At 35.2% G+C, this 10736-nt stretch overlaps 2 protein-coding genes across 6 annotated transcripts; one reads left to right on the top strand and one right to left on the bottom strand.

Moving 5' to 3' along the window:
• The first annotated feature begins 1513 nt into the window (after nt 1–1513).
• LOC143637438 (uncharacterized) lies at nt 1514–5610 on the top strand. Of its 2 annotated transcripts, none has more exons than XM_077104832.1 (6): nt 1514–1675; nt 2611–2868; nt 2939–3112; nt 3225–3331; nt 4394–4710; nt 4781–5610. In XM_077104832.1, exons 1-6 carry the CDS (start codon nt 1613–1615, stop codon nt 5290–5292), a joined length of 1431 nt encoding a protein of 476 aa, XP_076960947.1. In that variant the 5' UTR covers nt 1514–1612; the 3' UTR covers nt 5293–5610. The 2 variants fall into 2 exon arrangements, with proteins under 2 accessions (XP_076960947.1, XP_076960946.1); XM_077104831.1 differs by having other exon boundaries at nt 1520–1675; nt 2608–2868.
• A 911-nt stretch (nt 5611–6521) lies between these two features.
• On the bottom strand, nt 6522–9228 carry LOC143637417 (uncharacterized). 4 transcript variants are annotated; one of them, XM_077104814.1, is made up of 9 exons: nt 9185–9228; nt 8062–8287; nt 7895–7960; nt 7742–7784; nt 7596–7650; nt 7417–7465; nt 7257–7324; nt 6994–7102; nt 6522–6893 (listed from the first exon to the last, which is right to left on the bottom strand). In XM_077104814.1, the coding sequence occupies exons 2-9, from the start codon at nt 8245–8247 to the stop codon at nt 6780–6782; spliced, it is 690 nt and encodes a 229-aa protein (XP_076960929.1). In that variant the 5' UTR covers nt 8248–8287; nt 9185–9228; the 3' UTR covers nt 6522–6779. The 4 variants fall into 4 exon arrangements, with proteins under 4 accessions (XP_076960929.1, XP_076960927.1, XP_076960928.1 ...); XM_077104812.1 differs by having other exon boundaries at nt 8062–8331; nt 9185–9216; XM_077104813.1 differs by lacking the exon at nt 9185–9228 and adding an exon at nt 8378–8831.
• Between the last annotated feature and the right edge of the window lie 1508 nt (nt 9229–10736).

Genomic DNA, 10736 nt, shown 5'->3' with positions numbered 1-10736 from the left:
AGAGATGTTTTTAACACATTTACAAACACAATCTCTAAAGATTTGTTAGAAATCAACTAACGGTTATATAAACCCATCAATATTCTTAAGAATAGAGATTAGGTTGGGAGAATACTCACTAAAACGTTTCTTCAAATGAAGATGATTGGTTGATGACGTGACTTTTAACTTCAATTTTACTGAAAAAACTTGTTTCGCTCTTTCTCTCTCTCTCTCTCTCTCTCTCTCTCTCTCTCTCTCACACAGAGTTCTCATTCACTCATGCAACACACCCACACACCAACATATTCTTTTTAATGCTAACCCAAACACGACATCTTCTAACAATATCCATGCTTACATCTGATTTGAGTTATCATTTTAGTCTTCCATGTTAGTCATTTGAAATAATTGTCTCCAAACCAACCTTATCACACTTACAACTCCTAACTATGTTTACGACACATTCAACCATTTTCATTTGTAACGAACACAACTCACTCTAAATCAAAATGAACATCTTCCATTCACGTCACAATTACTAATTTCCCAATCCGTATACCAAAAATCTGAGATATAACAAACTTCATGGTCAGTTACAACTCCTCAATAAAACACTTACATCAAATTAAAACTACACAACAGTCACCGACACATTCTTTTGAGTTACATATCATATACCGTCGCTAAATAAAATATATCAAATTACCTAATCTAGTTATCTGATGCTATTCTAATAAGCTAAGTTGTTCATCTCCGTAACGCGTGAGAATCCGTCAACTGTTAACTTTTATAAACAAACAGCAGGAACAAAGAAACAGGCCTCCTCCACAATCTGGAGGAGCACCACCAACAAACAAAACCAGGAACTACATGAAACTGAAGTTACACCAATTCGACCCACCCTATCGTTTCATATTTAGATCTATGTTTATACCAAAGAAAACCTAACGATTTTATATCTCCAATAATCTTTTCGATCTTCACCTCTTTTCCTTCAAACTTTTTATCATTCCTCACTTTCCACAATCTCCAACACGCAATAACAACTATCCCGTGGAACGCCTCCTTATCCCGATCTCCGAGCCCCACACTATTATACCACTCTAGCAAATCACGAACTGTAGATCCAAAATTGGAATGGACCTTGCACCATCTTTTGATACTTTCCCAAACCACAGTAGCAAAATAGCAACCTGAAGTAATATGATCTATAGATTCCACTCCCGAATCACACAACAAGCACGACCGGTTCGAGATGGGAATATTTCTTCTTTCGAGAGCCTCTTTAGTTGGGATCCGGTTCATCTCAGCCCTCCATGCATGGACAAGACATTTCGCCGGAACCCATTTGCACCAATTTTAACACCAAATTAACATTTGAATCCCTACTCTTCCCTAATCCGCCGAACTTAAGTACCCTTGGTTATAATAATATAACCAAATTTAATAAAAAATAAAAAAAAAGGTCGCATTTAGGGAGAAAAACAACGCCATATTTGGACCAAATGGTTTGAAGAATCAGCTGGGTGTACTCACCACCGGGTCAACTCGACTCAGTTCCTTCCAGCTGAATCAATAACCCATATCCATCCATCAGCCATATCGAAACAAGCCCTAAACAGTCTTCCAGATGTCGCCGGTGAAGATCGACGATTCTGCTCATCACCACGATCCTCCTAACAAGCGATCTAAGGTCTTTAATCTCTCACTGATTATTTTTTACAATTATTTTGTATTCAATGATTATACAATACACTGGATCTCTATGCGTTTGTAATATTAATCATCGTTAGCGATCTACTGATTAATCGATAGGTATTGTCCGTCTGTGTTTATAGTTTAAATAATTAGGTTAAAAATATTGTAGCCGGAGATCCAAAATAAGTACTGTAGGTATGTATCGATCTGCAGCTGCTTTTTTCGTTACTAGTAGATTGACAAGAACTGGTAGCATTGATCGAACACGAACACGCACATATAATCGAACAAATTTTATATGTTCATGTAAGAAAATGGACATTTTCGTGTTTGTTCGTTTAAAACCACAATGAACGGTTCACGAACGTAAACTACACAAACGAACGTAACTGAACAAACATAAATGGACACAGATAAACAAGTCGAATTTAAATGAGCCTATTTTATGTTTATATAAATATAGCTGCTTATGTATGTATTATAATTTACACGAACAAACATAAATGGACATGATTAAAAGAACATAAATGAACGTAATAAACAGACATTGACGGACATTGATGAACAAACAAAACTTGTGTTCATGTTTGTTCGTTTACTATATAAACGAACATAAATGAACTTTCCTGTTGAACAGTTAATGAATGCTCGGTTCGTTTACGAACAATTGACGTTGGTTTTGTGATTAATATTGTACTGGCACATGTATGTGAAGTGAGTCACTGCAGATTATAGTTTCCTTCTGTAAGTTTAAATATTGGGAAGCTTACTGGCTTAGTTCAAAGGTGAAGTTCTGTTGAGGGATGAGACAACTTGTGAATTTTGGGCATTTGTGTCTCCACATTGTTTCATTCTTACATCAGCCTGTCACATAGCTTTTCCATAAATGTTGCTAATGATTAATATTAATCATCTGTTTTGTTTTAGCAGCAACATGATTATGGTGTAAGTGGTTCTTCTCTATCACCGATGCAATTCAATCCATTAGACGAGCCGAGTCCGTTAGGATTACGTCTGAGGAAAACACCGTCACTCTTGGATTTGATTCAAATGAGGCTTTCTGAATCAAATGCTTCTTCTAAAGCTGTTGTGCATGCTACAAAAGACCACAAAACGGCGACTGCTACTACTGATAAACTAAAGGCTTCAAATTTCCCTGCATCGCTTCTTAAGATAGGCACCTGGGAGGTAATATGTTTTCTTCTTTTTCTTTGGTAATTCACAAATTGGATACGTCTAACTTGTATGGTTTTTGTAGTATACGTCTAAACATGAAGGGGATCTGGTGGCAAAGTGTTACTTTGCAAAACATAAGCTTGTATGGGAAGTTCTTGATGGTGGCCTCAAGAATAAAATTGAAATTCAGTGGTCTGACATTACCGCTCTGAAGGCAGCTTACCCAGATGATAGCCCCGGAACACTAGATATAGTGGTAATCTTTATTGTTGTATTCTTTAAGTATTGATTGTTTTATTCTCTTCATTCCGTTATCATATCAGTATCAACAATATTAATATTATAATATATTTTGTGATTTTGTGCAGCTAAATAGGCAGCCTCTTTTCTTTAGAGAAACAAATCCTCAGCCTAGAAAACACACATTATGGCAAGCAACATCAGACTTTACTGGTGGACAGGCTAGCCTACACAGGTACATGTTTATCATCATATAATTGTGATATGTTTTAGTAAACGTTTCTAATCAATATAGTATATCTCAAATATAAGCCTATCTCTCCACTACTAAGTGATGTTCTATTGTCTATCGCTAGACATTTTGTAAAAGTTGGAGAGTGTGTGCTCACCGGTGTATGACCGGGTTTTAAGCTTAGTTGGTTCAACACTTGGTCTGTGTGTTTTACCTTTTTAAGCATGGGTAGTAAAAAAACAACTATAAAACTCAGTACTTCGCGAAAGATTCTTGAAATATGTGAGATCTTACTCAAAACGAAATAAATTTACACGTCGCGATTACATTTAAAGGATTAATATTAACATTACTCTTGATCATGCAGCGAAAGTTAACTTAATGAAAATGCTGTCAAAGTTTGTTTCATTATTGATTCTTTTGATTGAAATGTTCAATTATTGATTCGTGCCATGATATTACCATAGTTTTTGAAAAGTGTCATGTTTCATAAATATAAAATCAATTTGAAGTTGACTATTTCAGAGTGATAGATAATTTTATAGCTTTCTAGATACATGTAATTTTTACAAAGTTGTTTTTGGAGAAAATAAATAGCATTGTAAAACGTGTAATTTGTACTAAAAGTATACGCATTGTATATAATGTAGAATACTTTAATGCATAAGTTCAAGTAGTACTGTTTTCTCCTCAAACTTCATATATTGAAATTTTTAAACAGCTCAATAATTTAGTGCTGTTCAAGTCGGGTCACTTAAAAATAGTCACACCTGGATCTAGGCTAAATCAACTTTATAAACTTACCTTCAATAATAATATCTTTAAGAAAATTTTTGTGGGGTCACTCGATCCCACTCTTCTTTGTAGTTGGTTCTGAGTATACCTACCGTTTTATTGCATTGAATTATTATGTTCCTGGGGAAATCTACATGAATATGACACTTACATTTTTATTACTTTCTATTTATTGTAGCAATTGCCTTTTAAGATATACTACGCATAAATTTAACTACTTACTCATAAAAATATGCAATTAAAATAGGCTGCATTATTGTTTTTCTGCAGGCGCCATATTCTACAATGTCCACAGGGTTTATTAGGCAAACACTTTGAAAAGCTCATTCAGTGTGACCCTCGTCTTAATTTTCTTAGTCAGCAAATAGAGTTAGCATTGGAATCCCCATACTTTGAAAAAAGAAGATCAGTGTTTGACGATCCAAACGAGTGCATTGAACATACTCTAAGTAGCGAGGGACCCACCAATCTTGACTTGCGTGGCACCACATCATCAGGTGGTCAGTCTTCGTCCTCTAGAAGCGAGTTCCATGATCCTTCTGGTGGACCCTCAGACTTCTTTCGTGAAACACCTTCACCTAGCTCAGGTAAACATGATTACTGTTTTTGTGAGTTATGTATGCATCTCATTCACTTATTTGTTAGTTATATATACAGTGATGGACACATCAGCAAGCGAGGAGAAAACAGGGGAGATTAAAGAATTAAATGGTCTAGTGCCGGGGCTACACTCATCTATGTCAATGAGTGATTTGGTGAATCATATTGAACACATAATCACAAAAAACCGAACACCCAGTGACCAACATCCTCTTTCTAACGAAGAACAAGCAAGCTTACATATTCTAGAAGATATTAGCCGATGCTTATTTAACGATTCTCAGTACTCAACGACTTCGGATGAAAAATCCATAATGTCACGAGTCAACTCACTTTGCTGTCTGTTACAGACGGACCCCACAACAGCTAATGGTTTAAAAATTGAAACTGAAACTGTAACCCAAGTTCTGGAAGAAGATGCAGGCGGAAGCAAGGCTCCGGAAGATTCTTCTGAGGAAGCGGATGGTAATAAGACGGCACCTGGCATCCCGAGGAACGATTCTGTTGGGGAGTTGTTGCTGAATCTTCCTAGGATAGCGTCTCTACCCCGGTTCTTCTTCAACCTTTAGACATGAAGAGTCAACTCAGTTTAAACTTTGTCCAATTAAGTCATTAAAACTTTTGAACCTGACTTTTTTGGTCAAATTTTAAAGGTTTTTGGTTAAATGCATAAACAATGTTGAGACTAAATTGAACAAAACGTGAAGTCCCGACTATGAAACTTATTCTTCTATGGCTTTGTATTGGAATGTTGAGACGGGATTAGTTGGTGAAAGAATACATATGCACAGATGTAGCTTTTATCTGTAAACGTTATGATTATGTGTACATAAATGATGCTTTTCAGGGATTTGAGGGCTTTAAGATGTTATTGCTCATTTATTAAGAAATGGGTTGAATTAGATAGTTTTTGTTTACTATGTATGACTTCGTTTGGTCCTCAATTTATACAAATGGGTCAATATGGGGTTTCTCAATTTATACGAGTCACTCTTATAAAATTTATTAACTTAAAATGGTCCAAATAACCCTACTACCATTTTTAAAGATGGGCAGTGTCTCATATTGACGCACTTCTTTTATTCGTGATGCAAAAGACCAAAAGGAAATTGATGCTGAAAAAACAAGAAGCAAACTATAAGTGTAATATTATACATTTGGTGCAGTATCTGGCTGGAAAAGCAGAACCGTGTGGGCGATTTATACTTTATAGCTTTCTAAATGGCAAACACAAAGATAAAGTGTATAATATGGATGTGAAGTTTTAAGGATGTTGTGGGTCTTCATTGTCATGTATGGGTCCTGAAGCATGTTCATCAGCATATCAATCGACATAGCATGTCTTTCAACATATGCGCGTTCACTTATTTCTTCAAGTAGCAGCAGTTGGAGAATGCTGAAGAACACCCGTTCCCTCATCTAATTGCTCATTTAGCACATTATTCTCTCTGTCCTCGATAATATTGGCCTTTTAACCTGTGTCCATATGGCAAATAAAATGTATGCCAAATTCAAAGGCTTTTGTGCGCTGATAAAAAAGATATGATTGCTAGATATGTAGGTTCAATGTTGCCATACCATACGGTAGGTGGACTCGGAAGAATATAAACATAACCCAAGGAGCAAGACATAATCTCACGAATCTCAGCATTAGCATGATAACATGAGCGAGAGAACAATAATCCACTTCAGTAAGTGTACAAGCAATCTCTGGACATTCAAGACAATCTAACGAAGACCAAGTTTAACCGGTTCAATCTAAAACCGGGTTTGACCAAGTTTAACCCAAACGAAACCGGTTAGGCAAAAACCTCAGTTTTGTGATCGAGCAAGATAAAGACAGGAATAGGTTTGACTATACAACATTAACATGACAACACAACAATAAATGGAAAATTGCCAAATGGAAGAATTGTTAAAACACCAAAATACATAAAAACAAAAACAAAACATATCTTCTGGATCACTAGTATTCTGTTTCTAACTTTTCCCATTTCAACAAGGATTCATACAACAACCTCAACCACGACGATTTCTTAACACATCTTTGTACCAATCAATCTCCTTTCACATGTTGCCTTGACACATGATGGACCACAAAACCGAAAGAAGCCAACATTCCTACCAAGTACCCAATAATAGCTCCATACGTTACACAAATTGGCCATTCCTGTAAAAATAACCCAAAGGTAAAGTAAATTACAATGCAGTACGATTTATATGTAAGTATGTAACCTATCCTAAGTTTCAGGTTTTTAATGAAACTGTACCTGCCACGCCCTTTCCCAGTCAAGTGGCATGGGCCAGGCCCCAAACCAACCTCCAATTACCGCACCATATGCAGGCATACAGATCATATAATCAATGAATCCAATCAGCCTGCAAGTTAAAACATCCACATGTAACCATATCGTATAAATATAGATATTGAGCAAAAATATTATTAATACTATTACTTTGGTAAATGAGCATTTAAATAGTTATATGCCATGTTAATTTTGATCGTGCAATAATAAAGTCATCAAGATCTTACTTTGTTTGTGCATATATACGGTGCAAATCAGCCCAAGATGAGCCATAAACAGAAGCTGCAGGGACAAACTATAAACAGATTTAAAAAATATAAGTGTTAAATTCTAAAAACACAGCTATAATGGAAAGCAAATTAAAGAATTAAATAGTTTTATACTCACAGTAAATGCAGACATCAGAAGAGACCAGTTGAGGGTTCTTAGAAAATACCTGCATTAGTAAAAAGAAACATATATCAGCTAAATATTGCATGTGCTCATACAAATGTGTTTTTACTTTTCATACTATTATAATATGCTAATATTAGTGTCCAAACTGTCAAATACTTGGAAGTGCATACTGAGTTCCAACAGGTGCCCCTAAAGCAATAGCTCCAAGCGCATTGACAACAGCCCCTGAAAATTAAAAATATGCAAGTGCCTATATATATCAAGAGATGATCATAATGTTGATATAAAAGGAAAACAATTATTCAAAAAGACTAACCAAGTGGAAGCCCCAATAAACCTCTAACTACAGCCTTCAAGTACTGCAATGTAACATTTATATAAAATAGCATAAGTTAATTATACACAATCAATCATACATATGAATTATGATAAACCAATCATAATGAAAATAACAAAAATGATGAATTACCGAACTCTGATTCTTATCTTTTCGAAAGAAACTGTATACCAGAATCACAACTGGAACCTCAATCAGCTGCAAGAACAAATTCAAACATTGTAGTAAATAATGAGATTTATTTGACCTAAAAACAGTTTTCACATCACAAAAGAAAAGGATGAGTAATTAGTGATTACCGATAGTAAACGGAGGGCTTCAACCGGATTATCGATCAAGTTGACATTGATTGGTAGCCAAAACAAAGCAGCAGCTAATCCAATTCCGCAAGTCAAATGCGACACAAGTACTTTTGAAGGTGATGGATTTTGTACCACCGCGACTGCTCTGGCGACGTTGCCATCCTCCTGTTCATTTTTCTCCATATCAGCGTCGATCTGAGGTTGCTATCGGTGTAGCCGGAATCTGGAACAACATTCCAAATTGTGACAAATACTGAAGGTTTAGATCTACAGTTTTATATAAATAAAATGAATAACTCTTATAGAAACTAACCAAATTACTTTTATGCTTGTCACACAATAACACGTCTTAACAACACCATAAACAAACACTTGGTTCGCTTAAGTCCAAACACCCTTATCACCCATCTTCATCATAATATTTCTAGACCAAAAATAAATTTAGCATATTTTCACATCCACTAATTAAAACAACTATACTACGATAACTTATATATAACAAGAAAAAGAATCAGTTTACTGCAACTCTAATTCTTATTCAAAATTAACATTTGTTAAAACAACTATAGCATCTAACAAGAAAAATAACTCAAACAAGTTGAAGGAGATAATTATGGATGACAAGTAAAATAATGTATGAATAAAGTAACACCTCATCAAACTTTTATCTAACGCTCTGGTCCGGTTTGAAAATATTAAAACCGAAAATCAAACTGTTTGTTACGGTTTGGGAATTTTGAATCCGGCTGACCGAGAACCAAACCAATGACCGGTTTGAACGTTACAAAGTATTTCATCAAGCACAAATCTGGTTGAAGCATTTCATCGAACAGTTGGTGTGCTACAGACATTTGTTAAAAATAATTTCAAAAAAAAAAAAATCCATAATTAACCAACCAATACCCATGTTGAAAAATGAATAATAAGAAGGATTCTATACATAAAAGATGGATTTTTTTGAAATCAAGTTTTATACTCAACAATGGTGGAATCGCAATATTAATAGCCAAAATTAGCTGCAAAATTATATATGGGATGCAAGAATAAATATAGATCAGACAAGTATTAAAACCAATCTACCAGAAACCGAAATGAAATTAAAAAACAAAGAAAACCAAACCTGGAGAACGGTGGTGAAGAAGACGACCTGAGTTTACCAGAAAGCAAAGCATATTTTTGATCTATTTGGGTTATTTTTATATGGATCACAGCCCATGGCCCAATTCATTTTTATTTCAACCCACCTTTTGTCTTTTGAAACCAGTTCCTAAGCGGAAAAGGATTTGGTTCGGTTTGAAACTGAGAAAAAAAAAACTCTGCTTTCGGGTTCTTTAGTTGAACTTCAATCGGTTGCGTCTCCTTATGAAGGTTTAGAGCACCGAGCGTTATTAGAAGGCTTACTATTCTAACAACTTACGAATCTATTTTCTGGTTCAGTTAATCACTAGTTCTGTTTTCTTTGATTTATCTTGTTTTGAAAATGGAGATTTGTTTTCATCCCTAGTTCAACATTCTTACTTACATATAAACTATTATTTATAGTTTTTCTTACATGTGTTGGAATATTAGCAGTAGAGTGAGTGGCATAATCAAACTTTAAGAATGAGTTCATTAAAGATGGTGTTGTGGTCATGATCAGAAAGAGTTCATTAAAACTGCCCATTGAAGAGGATTTAGAAATTAGTCTTTGCTATTTGTGTTTAATGCATTGATGTTTTCATAAATGCGGAGCACTCAAGTAGGTCACCAGATCAAGTTCATTGATATTATTAGTATAATTATTTTTTTGATCTGTTTAACCAAAACCTATATTTTGCCCCCCCACTCATGAAAAATCATAGATCCGCCACTATGGCATATGAATTACAGAAGTTGGCAAATGTATTAAATTCAGTTTGATTATTACATATTTTCGCATACAAAGAAATATACATGAAACATAAAAGCAAACCAATTACAATCATGACGACGAGTGTGATCGAGCTCCTTAGTTGATAGGAGAGGTCTGTAAGACCAATTAATTGGTTACGTACTCAGCTTCACAACCGCAATGTATTGCCAACTCACAATTTAGACACTTCAAGATGATTTCATTCTTGAGACTTATCCAGACACACGATGCATTTACCATCACTTTCAAGCCCTTGAACGAGTGAAAGGGGATGTGGATGCGTTTCAAGTATATATGTTCTCCCAAACTTCATATTTACATGACGATGAACGCCTGTAACATAATCACGGATTTGCATGTCATACCGAAGTATTGATGGAGCACAATATGTATGCATAGATTGCATACACTCATGGCAATGATAGAATGAACATTCAGGATTAAGTTCCTTCTCGCAAACTTCACAAAAGTATTCACTCTCATGGTTCTCAATAGGAAAGTAACTCAACTTCATAGGATGCTTGTCTAACTTGATTGTGGTTGTCTCGGGTATTAACAACGCACACTTGGGGTGTATTTGAAAATCACAACTATGGCAACCGAATAGATACTCCCGATAGAAATCATCACCGCAAATACTACACAGAGGATTATAAGATCTGTCCAGGTGAACTCTTGAAAGGAGGTGATTTGGGTGAGAAGCATGAGTGATTTCTTTAGATAAGAAGGCACATTTAACATCAATGCAGTAACAACATTCCTTACAATAATAGGCAAATCC

This window comes from Bidens hawaiensis, unplaced genomic scaffold (assembly GCF_021521415.1).
Source record: "Bidens hawaiensis isolate Kalapana, Puna unplaced genomic scaffold, B.hawaiensis_p1.1 tig00008283_1, whole genome shotgun sequence".
NCBI classification, from domain to species: Eukaryota; Viridiplantae; Streptophyta; class Magnoliopsida; order Asterales; family Asteraceae; genus Bidens; species Bidens hawaiensis.
Note: the sequence above shows the minus strand (reverse complement) of the source record. Positions and strands in the feature narration are given on the sequence as shown.